The sequence below is a fragment of the Orcinus orca genome, chromosome 9 (genome assembly GCF_937001465.1).
Source record: "Orcinus orca chromosome 9, mOrcOrc1.1, whole genome shotgun sequence".
Classification (NCBI taxonomy): Eukaryota; Metazoa; Chordata; class Mammalia; order Artiodactyla; family Delphinidae; genus Orcinus; species Orcinus orca.
In genome coordinates this window covers 5086520-5111863 of record NC_064567.1, presented here as the reverse complement: position 1 = coordinate 5111863, position 25344 = coordinate 5086520, and the positions used below count along the sequence as shown (strand labels likewise).

The 25344-nt window shown below is 38.1% G+C and overlaps 1 protein-coding gene across 21 annotated transcripts in view; it reads right to left on the bottom strand.

Moving 5' to 3' along the window:
• KMT2C (lysine methyltransferase 2C) overlaps positions 1–25344 on the bottom strand; it is a 288150-nt gene that overhangs the window by 69216 nt on the left and 193590 nt on the right. For 19 of the 21 annotated variants that reach the window (XR_007479396.1, XM_033408301.2, XM_033408303.2 and 16 more), the window contains 9 exons: positions 24952–25071; positions 22615–22731; positions 15766–15867; positions 15114–15218; positions 10272–10453; positions 9851–10015; positions 8958–9067; positions 6536–6601; positions 5339–5551 (listed from right to left, as the gene is read on the bottom strand). Coding sequence is in view for 20 of the 21 variants with exons in the window: in XM_033408301.2 (XP_033264192.2) it covers positions 5339–5551; positions 6536–6601; positions 8958–9067; positions 9851–10015; positions 10272–10453; positions 15114–15218; positions 15766–15867; positions 22615–22731; positions 24952–25071 (1180 nt within the window). In the remaining variant the exon portion in view is untranslated. The remainder of the gene's footprint in view (positions 1–5338; positions 5552–6535; positions 6602–8957; positions 9068–9850; positions 10016–10271; positions 10454–15113; positions 15219–15765; positions 15868–22614; positions 22732–24951; positions 25072–25344) is intronic. The other 2 variants (XM_049715154.1, XM_049715157.1) reach the window with 2 other exon arrangements.

The window sequence follows — 25344 nt, the reverse complement described above, 5'->3', positions numbered from 1 at the left end:
CTCAGGATTTTATAACCATCACTTTCTTAGAGAATTCCCACAGTTATACATGCTCCTGTACGTTAACATTATGCTTTATTTGAATTGGTTCTTTTAATGTCTGTTTCCTTGCTAGACTATATTCTCCTTATCTAAGACTCTTATTAACAGCTGCATCCTTAGCACGGTACGTAATAGGTGTTCAACAAATTTTTCACCAAATGTAAGTAAACAATGAAACTAAGTAATGCATACAAAAGCTCAGTTCCTAGAGAGGAATGCTGTTTTAAAATCATGGTAATCAAAACTTTTCAAGCTGTATATGCTTTACGCTGTGCTTTAGGGGAAAAAAAAGTTATCAAATACATTTAACAATAAATTGTTAACACTTTTCTTCAATATTCTAAGTATTATGCATATTTCTGTAATACCATGAGTAGTGTATTTGTTTTCAATAATATTAGGTCAGTGTTTAAGGTCAATTCTATAACAATCTGATAACTGCTTTCTACAGCTAAGATTAAACCATGAAAATTTTATCTATTTATTTATTTACTGAAACTTAGCAAACACCAAAGGTAACAAGCTAGCAATTATTTACCTTAAAATAAACCCACTGAAATATATGAGAGGGAATTTACGTTTAAGATGGTAGACTAAATTCATGTATCTAATTTCACTCTCCCAAAACCCTATGTACAGTAAAACAACCTATTTTTAAAAGATAAACCAACAAAGACAGAAAAAACAGGAAAGAAGAAAAGCCACAAATTTGGAAAGAGAAAGAGAGATGAAAACTGACTCAGGAAATACAAATTCTCAGTTGAAAGTGGAAGGAACCAAGAAAAAAATCCAACTTTATCACAATCCTCAAAAGGTTGAAGAACTGGCAGAGCCAGGTACCTTTGGAAATGGGTGGGAGGCAGCTAAAGCAAAGAGAGTTTTATATCATATTAACTACAGAAGCCATAATCCCTATGACCTTCCCAACTTCACACACTGTGAGGCTGCCATTCACACTCACAGTGCCATTCACACTCACTCAAGACACTCAAACTCAACACTGGGGTCATGGACTGAAAACAGGATTAAGTGACTACAGGCATGTTAAATACTGACCCTCTCTCCCCTGGGGCCTTTCCCCACTAAACTCCCAGAAAGCCAGCAGCTAAACCTCTACTGTCCAAGCAGGAGACAGGAAGATTCTTCTGGGAAACCTGACCAGTCCAAGAGAAATGTCTGAAGGTACTGACACTAGGGGATTTTCCAAATAGTGAGCACAGATCACAAAAGCTTAGCCAACAAATACCACCCACAAACTTGAAGATTTTCATCATTTTTAATCACTCATTCCTTATTTTTTTAAAAAATTATTTATTTTTCCAATCACCACTTTTAGTCCTCACTTTTAATCACACACAGACAACCAAGGATTATCTATCACATGAGAAAGCTAGAGACCTGAGACCACAAAATGCAACTGGGAATTGAAAGACTAGGCAGGAAAAAGAAAACATGAGAAAAAATTTTTCAATCCTCCAACAGGTAAGATAAAACATTCATGAGGCAAGAATAGGATGCTATGAAAAGGAACATGCAAAGGAAGGAAAGAAAGCTCTTGGAAATTAATCCATGATATTTGAAAACAAAACAAAAATGAAAATCAGTAGAGGGATAGAAAAATAAAATAAAAAATTTACTTTAGAGTAAAATGCAAAGACCTGAGCTGGAAAGGAGGAGAGAAAAGACAGGGAGAATGGGCTGAGTGGGTCTCACATCTGAATAGCAGGGTCAAGAAAAAGAAGACGGGGCACTGAGGGGGAGAATCAATGGTTTCAAGAACACTTCCTAACGCTGAGGGGTGTGAGATGGCAGACGAAAGGGACCACTCAGTGCCTGACAAAAGAAAGGAAAAACATCCCTAACAGAGTGAAATAGACATATCTTCACCAAATTTCAGAACACTGCAGACAAAGAATTTCCTAAAATCCCAAGAGCTCCCAGAGAGAACACACGGACCATATAAAAAGTATCAAGTTCCCTATATACCAGGAACTAAAAGACACTGGATCGATGACTTCAAAACGCTGAAGGGAAAATTGAATTCCAACCTGGAAAAGATCAGTCAGGTGGGGGTACACTTTCAGAAGTACATAACCTCTCAAATTTACCTTCCATGCATTCTCTCTCAAGAAACAAAAGAAGGTATGCCCACTAAAAATGAGGGAGAGAAACAAGGAGGAATACATGAAATCTCAGGAAACACACAATAAAAGACTGAAAAAACAAACAAACAAAACCCCTAAAGGTCTTATCAGTTTGGGAACTGAGTTACTTACATCCATACAAAGGAATATGAAAAATGAGGCCATGAAAAATGAAGAATAACATAAAAGCAAGAACAGTAAGACAAAAGGAACACAAAATATATATCCATGTGCTTGTACATGAACAAAACACCTCTGGAAGGACACAAAGAATGGCTGCGTCTGGAGAAGTGAACTGGCAGGACAGGGAAGAGAGAAACACCCTTATTCTTGTGCAGTTTAAAACATGTGAATATATTACTTGCCCCAAAACAAAATTTAAAGCATTGAGAAAATGACCGATAACAAATTGCAGGAGGTGATAACCGACCCACCCGGCTGCTCCCTCTCCTCTCAATCGGCCCCACACCATGCCTGCCACAGCCTGGGCGCGGTCTCACTCCCCACCTCCCGATGTCCCCACCGTGCTGTGAGGGTCCACGGGGGGCAGCAACTGAGAGGGAAGCACTGTGCTCCCACTCATCTTTTTTTTTTTTTTTAAATAAATTTATGTATTTATTTTTGTGGGCATTGGGTCTTCGTTGCTGCGCGCGGGCTTTCTCTAGTTGCAGCGAGTGGGGGCTACTCTTGGTTGCAGTGCACGGGCTTCTCATTGCGATGGCTTCTCTTGTTGTGGAGCACGGGCTTCTCATTGCGATGGCTTCTCTTGTTGCGGAGCACGGGCTCTAGGTGCGCGGGCTTCAGTAGTTTCGGCACGCAGGCTCAGCAGCTGTGGCTCACAGGCTCTAGAGCGCAGGCTCAGTAGGTGTGTTGCACGGGCCTACTTGCTCCGCGGCATGTGGGATATTCCCGGAGGAGGGATAGAACCCATGTCCCCTGAACTGGCAGGTGGATTCTGAACCACTGCACCACCTGGGAAGTCCCCGTGTTCCCACTTTTTTCCCCCCACCCGCTGCGCTCCCACTCTTGAGACACAGATAGCAGTTTTATTTTCTTTAGATTTGGTTTTTTTTTGCACTAACAGGCTATCCAGACCCCAGGAGCCTGCTTTTATTGCACAAGTTTGTTTCTGATATGCTAAGGTGATAGTTTATGACTTATTTTCCTTAAGAAACGTTTATCAGAAGAGTTTAAAAATGAACAAAAACAACCCCCAAAAAGGTGAGTATTGCTGCAATATTTCAGGAGCATCACAAGTTCATGTGGACTTCGTCGACTCCTGTGGAATCTAAAATTACGTATGTATTATGTGTATAATATGATGGACAGTATTACTTCTATGGGGATCTCCCTGCTGGCAGCCTCAATTTGGAAACTGTACAGCTGCAGAAATATCTACCATTTCTCACAGTGTCGTTTTACAGAACGGTAGTCATAGGGAAAACCTTCTCGGGTCTTTCTATTGATGTTTTGTTTGTAAACAAACATCAACAAACATTTCTTCCCTCTATAATTTCATATTTTGGGAATTAGTGTGTACTACCAAGAAACCTTTCAAATTTTGTGAAATGCAGCATTTCTCAGGTTTAAGGGAAAACCATTCTTCAGGCATTTTCTGACACCCTCAGAAACTGCAATTCTTCACTGGACTTTGGCTGACGGTAAAATCAGGTCAATTCCTCCCAGATACACAGCCTACTTCTTCACAAGCCTCAAATCACTGAAAACTTCAAAATGAACTTCTGTTCAACAGTACTTGAAAATGAGTTATACGTAAGCATCAGAAAGCTTTTCTCCAACCACACAGACCCAAAAACACACTACTGCAAAAGAAATGTGAGGATTAGTTGATAAAGTAACAGGAGCACGCACAGACCCATGCTAAGCCACCATCAACTCTCACCTGGACGGCTGCAAGAGCCTCCTGCCTGAACTGCTTGCTACAACTCTTGGGCTTAAAAGTCTGTTTACATCACAGCAGTGTTCCTTTTAAACTGTAAGTAAGACTTTGCCACTGTTCTCATCAGATACCTCCAAACAACCTCCCATTCCACTTACAGTAAATGCCTTAAGCATCACCTTTACGGTCCTACAGGACCTACTGAGTCACCCCACCTCTCCTCACAACTCTGATCTCATCACAGGCCTTTATCCCTTTGCTCACTGTGCTGGACACACTGTTCTCCACAACGTTCAGCAAATGTTATAGGCACATCCCACTCAGGGTCTTTCCCGTTGTCTCTTCCCTCAGATAATCGAGGGGCTCACTCAACTCTTTAAAGTCGGTGCTTAAATATGGCTTCCAGTTCATCTGGGCCCTCAGCCCACTGTCTGTGCTCCCAAGTCCTCTCAACAGCACTTGCCAAACACATCTTTATTAACTTATTACGTTATGTCTTTTTAATGATCTTTTCTCCTAACATTAAAATGTTAGTTCCATGAGCAGAGAATTTTATCTGCTTTGCTCACTGACATGACTTCCAACATCTGGCACACAGCAGGCATTCAATAAATACTGGTATATGATAAGATGTGATGGAACAAAAACAACTATTACTTTATTTTTGAATCAATTGAAAAGAAATAACCACCTTAAAAACAAACAAGCCTATGGCAATCTTCTTCAGAGAAAAGCAAAAATAAAACTCATGTTGAATTTAATGCCACTAAAATTATTTTTTCATCTCAAGAAAATTCAGCCAGGAAAACCTGATCAAGAAACTGTTTATAAACAGATGGTTTATGATGAGTATCTGTGCATATAAGCTTATATTTGAACATTAATGATGGTCTTTCATTTCTAGATTGCATGGAGTTCTACTTTAACTTAACCATGGAATCCAAGTTCACAGCATCTGAAGAGGTTTATGCAGCTACCTGGCAAACCCCGAAAAGATCTGAAAAGATCTGTGACCTTCAAAGATATGGTGCTCCTGGAAATTTCTGTAATATAGGTCTGTTCTAGGATACATGAAACGAAGAGAACCTGAAAAGGCAAGGTCTCGGAAGACCACTGACGCAGGACAGTGTCACACCAAGGGTTACCTTCTAAGTCAGCAGGATCTACCCTTAGATAAATCAAATAATTTTAAAAGCTCTTTTATATTCTTTATTTTGGCAAACATATTCCATGGAAAATATGTAAGTATTACCTCGACTATCATCCATTTCACCATCCCTCGAATGCTCTGATTGGATGTCTGGAGGGGTCTGAAGGACGGCCACGCTATTCTGATTTATGATCTTCAACTTCAACTTTGGTTTTGACCGTTTTCTTCTTGGAACAGTAACTGTGAGGCTCTGTAACTGAGTCATCCCTGATTCAGTCAAACATACACCATCCTGGGTGTAGGTCTTGGGTGGATCTAAAATTACAATATCCCAAGGATACAAATTAAAACTTTCATTTTAATTTTGATTGATAAGTTGATTATTGTTCCATAAGGACCGTGTCAAGGGAATGTGACTTCTATAAACCAATTACCTATGAAATGCACAAATAATTAACAGTACTCAGTTAAAAGTAAGCATAGCTGGTCAAACCTCCTTGAATTATAGAGAGAAAGGTTGTAAGTTTTTTTTTAAATGGTCTTCCTGGCATTTCTATTTTCATGTATCAATACAGGGATTTAAAAAGAAAGCACGGAAGCTAAAAGCAATGCTTCAGTCACTCGACTATGAGCCTTTTCCTAGAGTGTCCTTTCAGACTAAAAGGTGAGGATCAATTTACAGAAGAGGAAGAAAAATACTCCATAAGCCCATTTGGAAATCAAAGCATCAGTATAATCACTTACAAGGAGAGGTAGTAAATAAGCAGAAATTCTGCAAAAATTTAAGTGTACAAAATTGCTCTTCATTAGAAAAATTTCTGTACGATCCAAATGTTTTTGTATCAGATGATATCAAATAGAAGTAGGCAAAAGAATGAGAGTTTAATAAGAATATCATGTTAGTCACTATTCTAGGCTGATCTATTCCAGAAAAAAATAGTAAGAGAATGAATTCTGAAGAAATCTCTTTGCTAACTAGGCCTTATTGTCTAGTCTAACTGACAACTAAACACAATAATGTATCAATGAAACCAAAACAAGTATGTAGTTAACGGTTATTTCAAAAGTGGTTATTTTCACTGCCAATTTGGTGAGATCTGTAGGAATACTGTCCCACTAAAGCTGGGAAAGACAGACATTTTGTATGTAATTACAGAAATGATTACCAACATTAGGAAATTTACACTGAACACCCACATGAGTAAGGCAGGATTCATGTACCGTGTCACAATTCAGTTATATAAAAGCATTTCTTTGCTTTTTGTAAAGAACAGTCAAGGAAAGCATTTCAGATTTTACCTAGCTCTTTCACTTTTGTGACAATTTGTGCTACAAGTGAAGATTCACAGCAGTCTGAGGAAGGCACTGAAATGGAAAAAAACAAAAACAAAAACAAGAACTCGTGATTTTTTCACAAAAGGTAAGGTGTATTTAAAGATTTACATATGATTCAAGTTTCTACTACTGTGCCCATTTTACTAAAATAAATGCTTGAAAACTAAACAGAATTAAATTAAATAGAATTAAAAGCTGCCTTTAAAACAACAAAGAGAAATGGTGGAGGAAATACACAACATCATGGAAGAAAAACTGGTAAAGATAAAGAACCAATGTACTGGATTCCTATGTATTGCTAATAACTACAAGATTATGAGTCTTTTTTACAATAAATTTATTTATTTTATTTATTTTTCAATAAGTGGTGCTAGGAAAACTGGACAGCTACATGTAAAAGAATGAAATTAGAACACTCCCTAACACCATACACAAACATAAACTCAAAATGGATTAAAGACCTAAATGTAAGGCCAGACACTATAAAATTCTTAGAGGAAAACACAGGAGAACACTCTATGACATAAATCACAGCAAGATCCTTTTTGACCCACCTCCTAGAGAAATGGAAATAAAAACAAAAGTAAACAAATGGGACCTAGTGAAACTTAAAAGCTTTTGCACAGCAAAGGAAACCATAAACAAGATGAAAAGATAACCCTCAGAATGGGAAAAAATATTTGCAAACGAAGCAACTGACAAAGGATTAATCTCCAAAATATACAAGCAGCTCACGTAGCTCAATATCAAAAAAACCAAACAACCAAATCCAAAAATGGGCAGAAGAACTAAATAGACATTTCTCCAAAGAAGACATACAGATGGCCAACAAACACATGAAAAGGTGTTCAACATTACTAATCATTAGAGAAATGCAAATCAAAACTACACTGAGGTATCTCCTCACACCAGTCAGAATGGCCACCATCAAAAAATCTACAAACAATAAATGCTGGAGAGGGTGTGGAGAAAAGGGAACCCTGTTGCACTGTAGGTGGGAATGTAAATTGATACAGCCACTCTGGAGAACAGTATGGAGGTTCCTTAAAAAACTAAAAATAGAACTACCATATGACCCCAGCAATCCCGCTACTGGGCATATACCCTGAGAAAACCATAATTCATAAAGAGTCATGTACCACAATGTTCACTGCAGCACTATTTACAATAGCCAGGACACGGAAGCAACCTAAGTGTCCATCGAAAGATGAATGGATAAAGAAGATGTGGCACATATATACAATGGAATATTACTCAGCCAAAACAGAAACGAAATTGAGTTACTTGTAGTGAGGTGGATAGACCTAGAGTCTGTCATACAGAGTGAAGTAAGTCAAAAAGAGAAAGACAAATACCGTATGTTAACACATATATGGAATCTAAAAAAAAAAAAGTTCTGAATAACCTAGAGGCAGGATGGAATAAAGATACAGACATAGAGAATGGACTTGATATGGGGAGGGGGAAGGGTAAGCTGGGACGAAGTGAGAGAGTAGCTCTGACATATCTACACTACCAAATGTAAAATAGATAGCAGCCACATAGCACAGGGAGATCAGATCGGTGGTTTGTGACCACCTAGAGGGGTGGGATAAGGAGGGTGGGAGGGAGACGCAAGAGGGAGGGGATATATGTATACGTATACCTGATTCACTTTGTTATACAGCAGAAACTAAAACAACAGTGTAAAGCAATTATACTGCAATAAAGATGTTAAAAATTTTTTTTTAAAAGGGACACCTAAAAAAAATTAAAATAAATTTATTTATTTATTTATTTTTGGCTGCATTGGGTCTTCGTTGCTGTGTGCAGCAATTCTCTAGTTGCGGCGAGCGGGGGCTACTCTTCGTTGCAGTGCACGGGCTTCTCATTGTGGTGCCTTCTCTTGTTGAGGAACACGGGCTCTAAGCTCGCGGGCTTCAGTAGTTGTGGCATGCAGGCTCAGTAGTTGTGGCTCACGGGCTCTAGAGCGCAGGCTCAGTAGTTGTGGCGCTCAGGCTTACTTGTTCCGAGGCATGTGGGATCTTTCTAGACCAGGGATTGAACCTATGTCCCCTGCACTGGCAGGCAGATTCTTAACGACTGCACCACCAGTGAAGTCCCCAACATTATGATTCTTGAAAGCAAAAATTACACCTTATAGCTAAAATACATTCTTAATTTACTTCCTTTATGTAAGTAGATTGTTTTAACATATTATTGGGATAATGAGAGTTAATTAAAAATGAAAAGTAACTTATTTTTCATAAAATACTTGTCCAAATAATAGTTTCACAAAAAGAGAAAAAGAAGTACAGTTAAGCCCACTCACTGATTAAGGACAGCAGGCACAAGTGAGTTGTATCAATCCAAGAGCACAGACTCACCATTTAAATCATTTGCTTACCATTTGATGTAGGCATATAGGGTCTGCACATGCTACAATCAAAACCAATGTCTGCTACATTTTCCACTTCCTCTTCAGTATTTAAGTTTTGACAAACTGCATGCATCCATCTAGAAAGACCATATTCATACATTAAAAAAAAAAGAAGAAATATACTGAGGATGGCTTCCTTTTAAAAACTGCAACAGGAGCTGACAGCCTCCAACCTTAAAGCCCCCAAGTCTCACGTGCTCCTCCCACCTAGCCCATGTCACCCCTCTCTAACCATTCCTATCGACCCCAAAAAACTGTCAGAGCTGAGAAGAAGAAAAAAGCAATGAGAACAAGTACTATGAACGAAGCAAAAGCACATTATATGAGGATGGGATAATTGCTTTATGACAAAATACTGAGTATTTCAGAGACAGCACGGAAGCTAGTTAGGGTGAGTAGACAGGAATTCACATAACGGAGTGGTGCAGCACGTACGTGCCCCAGGTGATGCACCTACTGTGGAGTAGACAGAGCTTGTGTAAGTGATAATGAACGGTCACTTCGAAATAAAAGTTACCCTGCCTTAGAACAAAGAATTGGTAGGCAGAATCCTGAGAATCCCGTACTACTGATGAAATAATATGATCACTAATATTACATGTATGGTGCTAACAGAGCACAATAATATACCACTGAAATCAAAGACCTCAACCCTCAGAAAGCCCCAAGTGAAAACTGTTTAGCCTAGAACTGAGAATATGAAACAGAAAACTTCTGTTAAGCTTCTAGCTGACTAAAAATCTGGAAAGGAAAACTCTTACTTCTTACCGTTAAGATAGAAGAAAGTTATTTTTCAATTTCCTTTTGCTATATTTAAGAGAGAAAAGCTTACAAAAGATGAAGAAAAAACAGCACAATACCTATCACATTGTCTACACTGAAGAATAAGGTCTTCTTCTCTATAGTTTCGGTAGCAGACGGGGCAGGAGGACAGGCTTGCACACGGAGCACACTGTGTGTAGTTGTTCTGCCATTCACATCTCAGACCTGCAGATGTCGCTCCACAGTGTCTGCACCACACACACCTGAAACCCAACACCGCACAAGTCTCAATTTTATTTACTCAGTTATTTAGTTACTGAAATTCAAGAAGCTACACAAGAACAGAACAGGGGGAAAGTATTTAATGCACATTTGAAAAATTTTCTGGTTAGTGGTATCGATCATTGTAAACATGTACCACGCAATTAAGCAGTTGTTGCTAATTTGTGAAAACTAAAGTATTGTGGGAAAGTTCTGAACTTAAAAAGTCTAACAAGGGAAACATAAGTCCTAGGGTACCATTTGCACTTCCAGCCTCCTTTGGGAACTGTCTGCAGTGGCGGGTCCAAGCAGTAGGTGTGATAACTTATGTCACAATCGTCGCACAGCAGGAGTCTTCCTGGGTCTGTCGCCTTCCCACAGGCCTCACACACAGTGCATTCCAGACACCTCCAACCCTTGCTCAGAACCACTTTCGTGATCTGCAAAAGAAACAACCAAGCCATGTGATTCATACGTTAACCTACCCCTCATGCAAACATGATCAAATACGCCATATCTGATCAAGCGCCAAATGAACTCGGTGCTTACATACCTAGGAGCAGAAAAGAGGCAAAAGCAACTAACATTTACTGAGCACCAACAGTGGCCCAATTCCGGGGTGACCACGTTCATGTACTTTTCGGAGTCTCCTACTGGACAGAATAATATAAAGGGATCCATATTTTAATGCCCTTTTCAGTTTATGTAACTACCTTGTGCTCTGGATTTTATGTCCACTTGATAGGTGTGGTAACTGGTTTTTAAAGAAAACAAGTAAATGACCCCATTATTGTTAACACAGGACTTGAAAATGTATTGATAAAGTTTCAATCTATGACATTTCATGAATTCATGATCCTGAAACTTGTGTACATCACATAAGGACTTGTATATTAAAATCAATATTAAAAATGCAAAGAAAATTAAGGTACAGCATGAGTTCCCAAGGCCATTTTATGGTCTTGGAGGATTTTAGGCTAAGAAGCTAGGACTTCTTAAGTTCATATTCAGCCCTCTGCTTATTCTCCTTTGCCTCAAGGGTCTAACTTAAGTGGAAAAATTTGAGAATCTCTATGCTTCTAATAAATTCCAGAAAACAGCCACATCATGGAGTATTAAAAATTTGGAACAAACTAAGAGATCTCAAAAGACTAGAGTCTACAGGTAAAAAGGACCGCAAAGAACCTGTGTTATAACAAAATAGCAAACAATCAAGATACAGAATAAAAATTAAGATCATGAAGAATAAGGTCTTAAAACTACTTGAGGGCTTCCCTGGTGGCGCAGTGGTTGAGAGTCCGCCTGCCGATGCAGGGGACACGGGTTCATGCCCCGGTCCGGGAGGATCCCACATGCCGCGGAGCAGCTGGGCCCGTGAGCCATGGCCACTGAGCCTGCGCGTCCGGAGCCTGTGCTCCATAACGGGATAGGCCACAACAGTGAGAGGCCCGCATACTGGAAAAAAAAAAAAAACTACACAAGAGTTAAATAAATGAACAACTATCAAAGTAGCATCAAACTTTCCAACTCTGGATGCTAAAAGAGTGTAACAGTTTCCAATTCTACAGGTAAATACTTCTCAAGGTACAATCCTTAATCTAACTAAACAAGCAATTAAGTGTTAAAGTGGAATGCCTTTCAGACAAAGACTCAAAATTCAGCTTCCAAGTACCCTTTCTAATGAAGTTACTTAAGAGATATGAGGAACAAAGTGAGGGTGTATACCAAGAAAAAGGAAGACGTGGGATCTAGAAAGCAATGAACCCAAAAGAGGATGTCATCCCAGAGATGTTTGAGGATGAGAACTGAGTAACAGACCTAGAAGTTACCAGCCCAGCTCAGAACAGGGAAAAAGCAGAGTGTGGAAGGGGGTAAGCCTTTCCCAGAAAAACAGTTACTTGCTGAAATAATCTGATATGATCATGCTTCTACAGTAGGTAAAAACAAATAAAAACTAATGGAGAATCATGAATCATTATTTTCTTCTTGCTATTGAAAACTCCATGAAAAACAAAATAAAGTCATAGTACACTATTTAGATCTCCAGTGAACATTTATGGAGTCATAGCCAACATTGTTTATTAACTAAATATAGTAAAACAACTATACTGGGACGATGCTGGAGAAGGCAGGAGGTGTATTTTAAGAGCTCAATCAGCATTTATTTATTTATTTATAGAGGCAAGTCAACAAAATCTAACACACATAAAGGAGTAACACGAGTATATTATTTAGCGCTGTACAGTTAACTACAAAAAGAAGGACCTGAACGAACCCAAAGGGGTTGCGTTGTGGGGAAGAGGACTCAGATGTGAAGGTAGAGGAAGACGGGTCGGTTGGTTACCATAAGGCTCGTAAAGACATTTGCTTCTTAAGCGTGTATATTTATTACTTTGATTAGCCTACTGATATGTTTAACTTAGTCTTAGATTATCAGGTTATATTATTTACCCAAATGGAAGAAACAGCCTAGGGTAGGAAGAGCAGGGGAGCATAGAGCAGTAGCCAGCAAACTTTTTCTGTAAAGGACAGGGTAATAAATATTCTAGACTTCGCTGGCCTGGCAGTATGTTAAACTACATAATTGTGCCACTGTAGTGTGAAGCTCACTACAGACATATGTAAACAAAAGAGCATGGCTGTGTTCCAATAAAACTTCACTTACAAAAATAGGCAGTGGGCAAGATTTGGCCTGTGTGGCAGTTTACCAATCCCTGGCTTAGAAGCAAGGTAAGATGAAGATAAAGTAGTAGAGTTTTTTTTAATGATGTATCTTCATTCCCACTAAGTTTTCCTGTTTCACAGTCTGTGGTCCTTTACAGCCGAATTCTCAAGTCCCTCAGTTTAAAGTGACTCTTCAACACACTACAGTCTGGTCGCTCTGCCCACCACCAGTGAAACTGCTCCAGTCAGTCAGTCAAGACCTTACTGCCAAATCTAGATGACGTACTAGTGTTTATCATTTGAACTCTCTGCGGTATTTCAACATTTGAACAATACCCCCCCCCTTTGGAACTCCCTCTTAGTGCAGATTTCAGGGCTCTACTATCCACTCTTTTTTGTCTCATATTGAACTGGTCTTATCTTCATTTTTAAGAGCTCTTTGAACCAAGATATTATCCAGGGTCCCCATCCATGTATCATGTCTAAGGTATGAGAGATGTGTTTTATAGTTTAACAGATATTTGCTTCAACTACGTTGGAGTAACTGAAACGAGACCTGTCTCCCATCAGAAAACACTAGGCAACTGGGCAAAATTTATGAAACACTTGTTTTCAGATACCGGACAAAAGGCAGTGTAAGGCTTTTTCCGAGGGGAGGGAAACAAGCAAGGAGAGTCCTGTGATATTCTTCCGCCTATAGCCGTTTTTCCAGAATGATCCCCAGGGAAGGACGAGCCCAGGCAAGTACAACGGGCTCACTGAGTTTAGGACGCACTGCTGGAGTTCAGGGGGCTGAGGCAGTTGCAATGTGCAGGACAGAGCACTGGAAAGAAGGGAGCAGTAAGAAAGAACTCCAAAAAAAAAAAAGAACGAACTCCAGGAATCGACACAGTATTTCCCTTTAGTCTTCGACTGAACACCAAGCTGCACATCCAGGAGGTCACACAAGGACCCAAAACCAGGGCAAAGAAGAGCTGCTGGGAATCTGTAATAAATATCAGAGTGCACACAGTGCTGGAAGACATCTGAATCTCAACCAAGTCAGACTGAAAAGACACTGGTGAATAGGGGCCTGTAGGTATCAGAAAGGGGAAGGTTTAGGGAGAATTCAACAGAGACCTCATAAAGGCCATGCCTCAAGTATGAAACTGGTGCTAGAACAGCAGTTAGGAAAGTGTGATCTAAACTATTCACTTTAATTCACTCTGTGATGTTTTGTAGACGCTACATGATGTATAAAACATCATTACATTGGCATTATACAAGGTGTGTCTGCATATTTTTGTGTTTTAAAATATTCTCAGTTGTAATTTTTAAAACAGTAAATATTCAATCATTATTATCTTCATAGACAAAATCTCCTTGGGGTCCTCAATACTTTTTTAAGAGTGCTAAGGGTTCTAAGACCAAAAAGTTTGAGAATAGCCACCTCAGAGTGAAGGCTCTGTGGACTCACCTCAAAGCTTGACACAAAGAAGTGTCAAAAGGTTCAAACTTATCCACAAATAACTGCCTGCCACAACAAAATCTCACTGCGTTTTAAAGGAACAAAATCTAGACTCTCAACAATACACCATCACAATGCACAATGTCCACATTCAATCAAAGCTTACTAGATGTTAAAAAGAAAGCTGTAAAACATTTACAAAATGAAAAATTAGTTAATACAAAATGAAAAATGTCAGGGATGATAGAAGTAGCAGACAATTATAAACTTTTCAAGGACTTGAAACAAAAAGCATAATGAAGAAAAAATTTAAAACCACAAGATAAGTATAAGCTATAGAATGGAACTGAGATTAAAAAACAGAATTAGCTGGGTAAAAAATCCATTGGATGAGGGCTTCCCTGGTGGCACAGTGGTTGAGAGTCCACCTGCCAATGCAGGGGACACGGGTTCGTGCCCCGGTCCGGGAAGATACCACATGCCGCGGAGCAGCTAGGCCCGTGAGCCGTGGCCGCTGAGCCTGCGCATCCGGAGCCTGTGCTCCGCAAGGAGAGAGGCCACAACAGTGAGAGGCCCGCGTACAGCCAAAAAAAAAACCCCACTGGATGGCCTTAAAAATAGGCTGGATACTGCATAATAATAGTGCATTCTGGGAACGTAATAGAACTATACAAACTAAAGCACAGAAAGAAAAACAATTGGGGGAAAAAACCCAACAAGGTGTTAGTGATCTGAGGACAATATCACACAATTTTGCACACAACTGAGATTCCAAAAAGGCAGTGAAGGAGCAGGGGGGTGGGGGGGTGAAGTGGAGGGTGTACTTTAATATTTCAAGTACTTAAATATTGTCACATATGTATAATAATCCTAACAAGCAATAATTGATTAATTATAAGAACTGGAAGCAGCATGATACTAATCAAATCAATACATTTTTGTTAACCTGAAGCATATTTGCATTAATAATTAAATCTAAGTGTACTCACCTTAATACTGACGCAGTATGGATGGTAACACTGACCACACTGAGAACAGGCAAGTAATCTTCCCTCTGCTCCTTGGCCAAAACTGCCACAAACTACACACATATCCTGAAATTAAGAACACATTAACGTATTTTAAATTCCACACCAAACTAAGACTATACCAATATACTAATTTTATAATTTTTATAAAGCACCTTCTTAGTTGGTATAGCTCTAGAGCTAAATATTAAATGACTGCAGTACATACGGGATAAAGTAGAAATGGGCAAGGAGGAGTTCAAAAGTGGAAGACAGGGCTTCCCTGGTGGCACAGTGGTTAAGAATCCTCCTGCAAATGCAGGGGACAAAGGTTCGAGCCCTGGTCTGGGAAGATCCCACATGCCGCGGAGCAACTAAGACTGTGTGCCACAACTACTCAGCCTGCGATCTAGAGCCCACGAGCCACAACTACTGAAGCCCGCATGCCTAGAGCCCGTGCTCCACAACAAGAGAAGCCACCGCAATGAGAAGCCCGCGTACCACATGGAAGACTAGCCCTCGTTCGCTGCAACTAGAGAAAGCCCACACCCAGCAACAAAGACCCAACTCAGCCATTAATTAATAAAGTAATTAATTTTTTTAAAAAGTGCAAGACAAATAATTTAGTTCAAACCTGATGCAAAGTGAACTTGTCACTGCTAGAAAACAACACAACTGTATTGTGCATAGAGTTTTCTTCTTCATCCTTATTTGATGAAATATCTGCAGCAGACACCTATGAAAAGCAAAACACACAAAATGTGAAGTTATATTTTTCACCTGTATTATACCTGACTGAAAAGCTTAAGAAGATTCATGTTTAAAGTACAACTTTTTTGCCAGAGACTATACTAACAATTCCCAATTAGATTATTATTACCAAGATACTACTATAAATTATGGCATTTTTTAAATTCACTTGTCTCTTCAGAGTTACAAGCCCCATAGATCAGGAAGTGAGAAAACATAAATATGTCTTTAGTAAGACTGATTAACCAGAAATTCTAATCAAGAAACAAACAAAAACATTGTATGTGTGTATACTTATATATGGATGTACACACACACACACACACAGATACACACACATATATCATTCCATTTTAGTGACTCTTAAAACCTGCAATGGGGGTACAGCAAAATGAGATGTATAAAGCTATAAGTATAAAATACACACCAGATATTAAAGACCTAGTATCAAACAAAAAAGAACATAAATATAGGTCAAATAATTCTGTGTATTTTATAAATTACATGTTGAAATGATACTATTTTGGATATACTGGGTCAAACAGTATATATTAAAATTAAATTTCACCTACTCCTCTCTCTTTTTTTAATGTAGCTACTAGGAAGTTTTTTTGTTTGTTTTAATTTGTTTATTTTTTGGCTGTGCCACATGGCCTGCAGGCTGTTAGTTCCCCAACCAGGAATCAAACCCTGGCCCTTGGTAGTGAGAGCACGGAGTCCTAACCACTGGACCATCAGGGAATTCCCTAGGAAGTTTTAAATTGCATATATGGTTCACATATTTCTTTGAGGGCAGCAGTGTTTTAGAATATAATTATTTTGAATAACTTATCATAATTTCAGTCTTAGCCAAAGAATTATCAACCATAGCCGTTCAATTCTGGACTTGTTAAATTTGACCAAATCAACTAAGTACACACTGGCTTATTAATAATTATTTCCAGAGTGCTTATCATGAAAAAAGCTCTGAATGAGATGCTAAAAAAGAGAATGCGGAAGCCAATGCCAGAACTATAAACTCTCTTTGCTTTAAAAGCTTACAACATAGCTTGGAAGAACTGAGCTGAAACACAACAGGTTAGGGTCAAAATGAAAAGTAATAGAAATTACTGTTCTTGAGGAATAACTGAAAGAAGACTAACTATCAATAAATAGAAGGAGTATATTACAGTAATAAAATTTTTCAGTGCAAAAGACTTTAAATGCAGTTTTAATGAACAGTTCTATGGTTTTACGACAGTAATCGATAAAAGCAATTTATAGTCACAAAGGCCTAAAGACAACATGGGAAAAGTGTAAGCAACCTAACTGGTCAGCACTAGGGAATGACTAAAACTAGGAACAATCCAAACTATGAAAAATTATGCAGCATTTAAAAAACAGCAAGGCAGAAATCTGTACGGATTTCCATGAAGAAAATCACATGCTACACTGTTGAGGTGAAAAACAAGCTGCAGAGTAATACATGAGCCAGGGCACTACGGTATAAAAACACACAAAACAATTACGTGTCTGCCTTATGGCCATGTATCATAGGCTGAAGCATAAGAAATTGCTGTTCAAAGGTCAAAGGGGGTTGAATGTTGGCAATTTCATATGGATCAACCTAAAATGTAAATGCCCAAAACTGGTGAAAGGGAGAAAATCAGGACTCAACTAGTAGACAAAACTTCCATCTATCTAAAAAATATTAATTTTTTAAACTGAGGAAATGTATCCATATGTTATATGCATATCCCAAAATTACCTTTTACTCAAACACGATGATTCATAAAAGTAGAATAATCATTCCATCAGTAATAAATTAAGTGCCTACCAGAGTGGATGGAGTAATCTCAGTAATTCAAACACAGGACTAATGATACATTGAGAACATCATTAAAATACATAACTGAAACAGCTAGAATATAGGTAACAAAAGTATTCAATATATTGAAATAAGTATCCATTTCTACCTCCCCATCTCCAACATGGGAACACAAAACAGGTCTTACAACTGGGTAACACGTAGTAAGTAGCTCACAAATTGTAGAAGTGTTATTCTTATTTTCAAAGGAAAATTTACCCAGAGAATGCTTTTGTTAAACTGAAAACCAAGGATGGAACACAGTATTCCCCGTATCAACCAGAAGCAAAGTCTGCAGTAGAAAGCTGCAGTATCCCCTAAATCAAGCAGGGGGACAAGAACGTGCTAAAAAAAATCAAGATGTTTTTAAAATAGCAATTCATACATGTAAGAAAGAAAACTCTATCATCTAGCTTAGTGACACATTGTTTTCATTTCATACTTTATTTCATGATCTTGAAACTGTCAGAAAAATAAAATCTACCTCAAAGGCAATCTCTGACAAAGTATGCACTACTGTTCCCTGCACAGATAACAGTCTGATCTGTTCTGAAGGTTACAAAAGTTTTATTTTCCTGAACCACAGATATAAGCCGAAGAAAAGAGAAAGCTCTAGCCTAAACCTCAAAAGTTGGGCATTTCCAAGCAGGGACACAAAAAAGAAAACCAAAAAACAGAAGAGCAAATTAAACTCAAAGTGAGAGAAAAGGAAATGATAAAGATCAGAGTGGAAATCAATGGAATAGAAAGTAGGAAAAAATACAGAAAAACGAATGAAAGCAAAGGCTGGCTCAAAAAAGGTCAATAAAATTGATAAACCTCGGGCTTCCCTGGTGGCGCAGTGGTTGAGAGTCCGCCTGCCGATGCAGGGGACACGGGTTCGTGCCCCAGTCCGGGAGGATCCCACATGCCGCGGAGCGGCTGGGCCCGTGAGCCATGGCCGCTGAGCCTGCGCGTCCGGAGCCTGTGCTCCGCAACGGGAGAGGCCACAGCAGTGAGAGGCCCGCGTACCGCAAAAAAAAATTGATAAACCTCAAGCAAGACTGATCAGGAAAATGGAGAAAACACACAAATTACCAACAACAGGAACGAGGAACATCACTACCAATTCAAAAGGACAGTAAAGGAACACTATTATCCATTCTAGAAGAACAGATTTGTCAACCTACATGAAACAAATTCCTTAAAAGACAAATTCATGCAAGAAAAAACAGATAACCTAAATAGCCCTATACCTATGAAAGACATTGAATTTGTAGTTGAAAATCTTCCAATAAAGAAAACTCCTGGCCAAAATGGCTCCACTAATGATTCTATCTATAAATAATATAAGAAAGAAATTCCCAACACTACACAACTTTTCTAGAAAACTGAAGAGCAAACTATATTTCCCAATTATTCTATGAAGCCAGAATTATGCCGATATGAAAACCAAAGACATGATAAGAAAATAAGACTATAGACCAATATCCCTCATGAACATAGATATAAAAAGTCTAAAGCTTTTAGCAAACTGAATCCAACATCACGACCAAGTAGAGTTTAACCAAGGAATGCAAGATTGCTTTAGCACACACACATAAAGATGTAACTCACATATCAACAAACAAGCTACATGATCATCTCTACAAATGCAAAAAAAAGCACATTTGACAGAATCTACTTCTGACATCTACTCCTAATTAAAAAAAAAAAATCTCAGCAGACTATTAATAGAAAGGAAATTCCTCACACTGATTTAGGATGTCTATTAAAACAAAACTAAGGCTAACACCATACTTAATTATGAAAAACTATATGCTTTCTCCTCAAGGTCAAAAACAAGGTTATCTGAGCTCTTCACTTCTGTTCGACACTATACTGAAGGCTATAGCAAATGCAAAAAAGAATAGACACGAAAGGACTCCAGATTAAAAAGAAACACGTAAAACTTTATCTGCAGACAACGTGATCGTTTATGTAGAAAACCCAATGGATTCTACAAACACGCAATTAGAATAACAGATACACAAAAAGGAGTAGTATTTCTGGATACTAGCAACTGACAAACACAATTTGAAATTAAGACAACACTACCATTAACAATAGCATAAAAAATATGGAAGATGGAGATAAATCTGATTAACAGTATCTGTTCAACCTGTCTGTTGAAAACTAAAGAACATCGCTGAAAGAAATTAAGGAAGACCTAAAGAAATGGAGAGATACAGGTGCTGATGGGTTCAAAAACTCAATATGGTTAAAATGTCAATCTTCCCCAAATTAATCTATAGTTTGAATGCAAACACAATCAAGATCCTAGCAGGCTTATCTATAGATATTGACAAGCTAATACAAAAATTCATATAGAAGTACAAAGGATTTAGAATAGTCAAAACAACTTTGAAAAGTAGAAAATCAGAACACTACCAGTGTTCGATTTCAAGAGCAGCTGTAAAGTAGAAGTAATCAAAATAGTGGAGTATTGGCCTAAAGAAATGGAGCAATCGTACAGCATGAGATTCCAAAAATAGATCCACATATATGATAACTAATTTTCAAGAATGATGAAAGGCAATTCAGAGAAACAGTGCTAAAACAACCAGCTACTCACTCAGTATGTAAAAAAATGAACTTCCATCTTTATTCATACCATACATTTAAAAAACTCAAATCCCATTATAGATCTAAATGAAATACCTTTCTAGAAGAAAACACAGAATATCTTTGTGACCTTGGGTGACACAAGTATTTCTCAGCACCAAAAAGCACAATCCACAGAAGAAGAAAAAAATTAATAAACTGGACTCCATCAAAATTAAATCAACTGCTCTGTGAAAGACACAGTTAACAAAATGCAAAGACAAACCCCAAAATGCAAGAAAATATTTGCAAATCATATATATGATGAAGAGCTTGTGTCCAGAATACATAAAGAAATCTCAAAACTCAGTTAATTAAAAAACTACTCAATTTTGGGCTTCCCTGGTGGTGCAGTGTTTAAGAATCCACCTGCCAATGCAAGGGACAGGGGTTTGAGCCCTGGTTCAGGAAGATCCCACATGCTGCAGAGCAACTAAGCCCGTGCGCCACAACTACTGAGCCTGCGCTCTAGAGCCCACGAGCCACAACTACTGAAGCCCGCGTGCCTGGAGCCCGTGCTACGCAACAAGAGAAGCCACTGCAATGAGAAGCCTCTGTACCGCAAGGAAGAGTAGCCCCGCTCGCCGCAACTAGAGAAAGCCCATGCGCAGCAACAAAGACCCAACGCAGCCAAAAATAAAAACAAATAAATTTAAAAAAAAATACTCGATTTTGGAAAATGTATTAAAGATCTGAAGAGTGACTTTATCAAAGAAGATATACAGATAGCAAATAAGCACCTAAAAAAGCTGATCGATATCACAAGTTATTAGAGAAATGCAAGTCAGATACTCTTAACATACCTGTTACAATGGCTAAAATTAAGAAGACTGGCCATACCAAATGTGGGTATGTGGAGGAAATGGAACCTTACATATTCTTGCAAATATAAAATGTCACACCCAACTTGAAAACCAACCTTTTCTTAAAAAGTTAAGCATATACCTACCATACATCCAGCCATTCCATTTCTATATGTTTACCCATGAGAAAAGAAAACATATCCACAGGTGAACTTATATATAAAAGTTTGGAGCAGTTTTATTTCTAATAGCCAAACAATGGAAGCAAACATAATGTCCTTCAATAGGTGAACAGATACACAAACTGTGGCACATCCATGCTATGGAACGCTCTTCAACAAAAAGGAACTGTTAACACACACAAGAGCATGAATTAATATCAAAATAATTATGTTGAGTGAAATAAATCATATCAAAAAGAGTATATTCAGCATGATTCCACTTACACAGACTCCAGAAAATGCAAACCAATCGACAGAAATGGAAATCAGATCAGTCATTGCCTGGGGGTAAGGCAGGAAGGCAGGCAAAGGGATTTCAGAGAGGCACAAAGAAACTTTGAGGGCCGAATATGTTCTTAACTGTAGTGTGGTTTTCAAGGGTGTACACATGTGTCAAAACCTATGAGACTGTACACTTCAAATATTTGTACCTTATTTTATATCAATTTTACCTCAATAGGCCTATTAATTCGGGGAGTGGGGAGGGAGGGAGGGACTTGCTTTAAAAAAAAACACCAGAATCCAAGTTTCCTTACTCCTTTAGCAGCAAACTGAACAATCCCACCTGCATCCTGGACTTAATATGACAATTAGAATCTGAAAAACAGTAGCAAATTGAACAATCCCACCTGTATCCTGAAATTAACATGACAATTAGAATCTGAAAAACAGGGTATCGGTAAAATAGTAAAGTTATTGCAGGAAATATCTGCTATTATTTTTTGCCAAATGCAGTTTTTTCAATACACATTTAAACAAAGCCTCATAATGTGCCAATGACCATACAGTTATCAATCTTAAATTCAAATAAGTCAAAGACAGTCATAAAATCTTCAACATTTTTAGACTCCATACTAATCTACAACATTTCTAATTTTTTCCGTAAACCATATTACATATTACTGAGAGCAACTACAATCAAAATTTAAAACACCAACATAATTAAATTCTTCAAATAAACTCAAGAATATAACAGAAGTTTTGTTTTAATAGAAGAGCAAATATACTGCATATTGGATTTTGGAGAAGAAAGATCAAAGAGGAATGTAAGAAAAAAGGAATGAAAAAGTAGAAAATATAGAAGAAAACCTCACCAGAGGTTTAAAAAGAAATGCAGATGGAGATAAAATTTTAGCCTGTTTATGTGACTCTTAGAATCTAAGTAATTTGGTACAAATGAGCTGATCATCGTCGGCCGACACATTAAGGACTGTAGCAAATGTAAAGTGAGCGGGCCTTACCCCGGGCAACACAACTGCCCCGATTCCACTTTTCAACTTTGATCTGCCTCTGCCGCCTCGTCCTGACAGTCCCGCACCACGAGGTCTCCGCTTTCCTGGAAATCCTGACCCCCGGCCCTACACGACAGATACGGAAAAGTCAGCATTCTGTAAAAGCCCAAAAGAATTTTAAATCCAAAATGTGAGATAAACCGTCTTATTAAATGTTACACAAATACTTGCTTCTCCCTTTTATTCCAATCAGATGATAAATATTAAGAGACCAGGCTTATTATTTGCATCTTTCAGTATGTATTCTACGACTTAAACATCTACAACCTTAGAATCAAACTTGGTCTGTTACTGTGAATGCCCTGCAACAGCAAACCTTGGCACTGTATTTCCGTTTCCTAATCCTACATCCTAGGGGGCAGAAAAGCCACAACTCTATCCAGGTATTTTCAGGCGCAACAAATTGTATTGTATTATAGAGCAAGTATGAGGAAGGACTCTCTTGCTAACTGGTTTCTTGTAATTGTATCGATATTAATAGTTATCATATGCTAAGTACTTATTATGTACTGCTCGAAGCACTTGTTCCTCTCAACAATCTCATAAGGTCAATACTATTTTATCATCCCCACTTCAGAGGTAAGTACACTGGGGAATAAAAAGGTTAAGTAACTTGCGCCAAGTCAGACACCTGGCAAGCCTGGCTCCAGTGACCTCACTCTTAACCACTATTCTGCACCGCTGCGTTGCAGGAAAGCTCATTTTTACTATGTGCAACAGTATTTTTTCTGTCGTGAAAACTGTCAATATCCTCTAACCGTTCAATACCTGACCATACAGGAAAGCTGATGAAAAATTAAAAGGCTTGCTTTAAATCACCTAGATAATAATTACTTCAAGTGGAAATAATTTATGTGAATTTTTACACAAGAAAAATTCTATGGGAAAATATGTTGAATTCCCTGATATTTTAACAAATAAGCACTAAGGTTTTGTGTTGCTGTTTTCTTATTTATTCTCAGACTTATGTATTACTACCTGAAAACACCTGGCATCTACACCTACTTGTGCTGTGTGTATTTAAGATTACTAAAATCCTCAGGAAAATCCCGGTTTTGTTTTCCCTAACAAGGTAAATAATACGTGACACCTTCAGCTGAGGTCACCTGCAGCAGTTTGAAACACTGAGCTCATTACCTACTTGGCAGAATGCTCTCCAAGTCAGCAATTTATGGTTATACTGTGAGCACCAAAAAGACACACGTGAACAAGAGGGAAGGGGGGCTTTTGTTCCTTCAGTTTTTTAGTAAAAGCCAACTTCCAGTTTTCCAGCTGCCTCTCCTTATCCTCTTAAGCTGCTTTCCTTCAGATCCTGAGCTTCTCTGAACAAGCGACAGGGTAGTGTTCAATTGGATAGTTTCTCTTGTTGTTTTTCAATAGGTATAAAAGATTTTTTAAAAGTCAGTGACGGAATCAAGACTACAGTAATCCCTCAATGTATTTCTCCTCAACATCCAATGACACAGGTAAGAATAAGTGAAAATCAGTGGTATATGCTTCATAATGGTCAAACAAGACCTCTTTAACTCTTCTAATTAATATTTACATTTTCAACACCTTGCATGCTATCAGAGTGAGTTGAAAAATAGTTCTTCCAACGGTGATAGAAAATAGGAAAGCAGAATCTAGAACTCCTTTGAAATCCTTAATTAGTCTAAATTAAAAACCCTTATTCCAGAGTTATATTATTAAATATAGAAGATGAAGAATACTGTCTTCTCTAGTCAGGAAAATTTTTTTAACTTTTCAGATGATTAACACTTTTCCAAATTAATTTTTCACCTTCAAAATGCACCAGACAACTTCAAGGACTAACAGAGTCATCCACCAATGACATGAAAAAGAGATCCTATAGTTTTTAGATTATTAACACAGACAATGAAATCTGCTGCAATTCTGCTATTTCTTCTCCATTAGTACATAATAAATTAATGTAGCTTTTCTTTTGTTCTTTTCTAAGCAACAAATTACTTTATAGCCTATGTGACAAGGATTTCCCCCGTAGAAATACTGGTAATTACAACATAAAAGGAAGCAACCATAAAAAAGAGTATTAAAAATTTACCCTTAAGATCAGTCAAGTAAAATGGCAATTTAATTTCCTCCCAGTGCAGGTTTTTAAAGGCAAGCACGTTGCTTCTTCAAATACTAAAAATTTTAGATTTAAAAAGTGGCTCTGGAAACTAAACTATTTATCTAGAAAAGAAAGGTTTAATTCTTAACTTCTACGCGGACAAAACCAACCAGAAAGAAATGATATACGAATGTAAATGCAATTTTATTTACCACTTTGATGCTCCAAATGGCACTGCCAGGAAGCTGCCTGGGTTTAAAAATTTCCCGGCCTTCTGAAATGTCTGGGGACCAGGAAGGTGGGCTCACTGTATTATGGGTACTCCAAGCCCCCTAGGATATGGCAGGTGAGAAAATAGATGTATAAAACTCCGCAACATAAAAGGTCAAAGCCAGCAACTAAGGAATTTTAGAACAGCAAAAACAAATGCAGACGTATGGAAATTTAGGACAGATTGCTTCAAGGTAGTAAGGAAAATAAGCTTATCACTTACAGTGACTGTATACTTAAATGTTTGTAGCTACAATTTACATTAAATGTTTTATTCTGGTTGAAACATCAGTACAATGAAACGTATTAAAAATCAAGGTTTACATGACATCAAC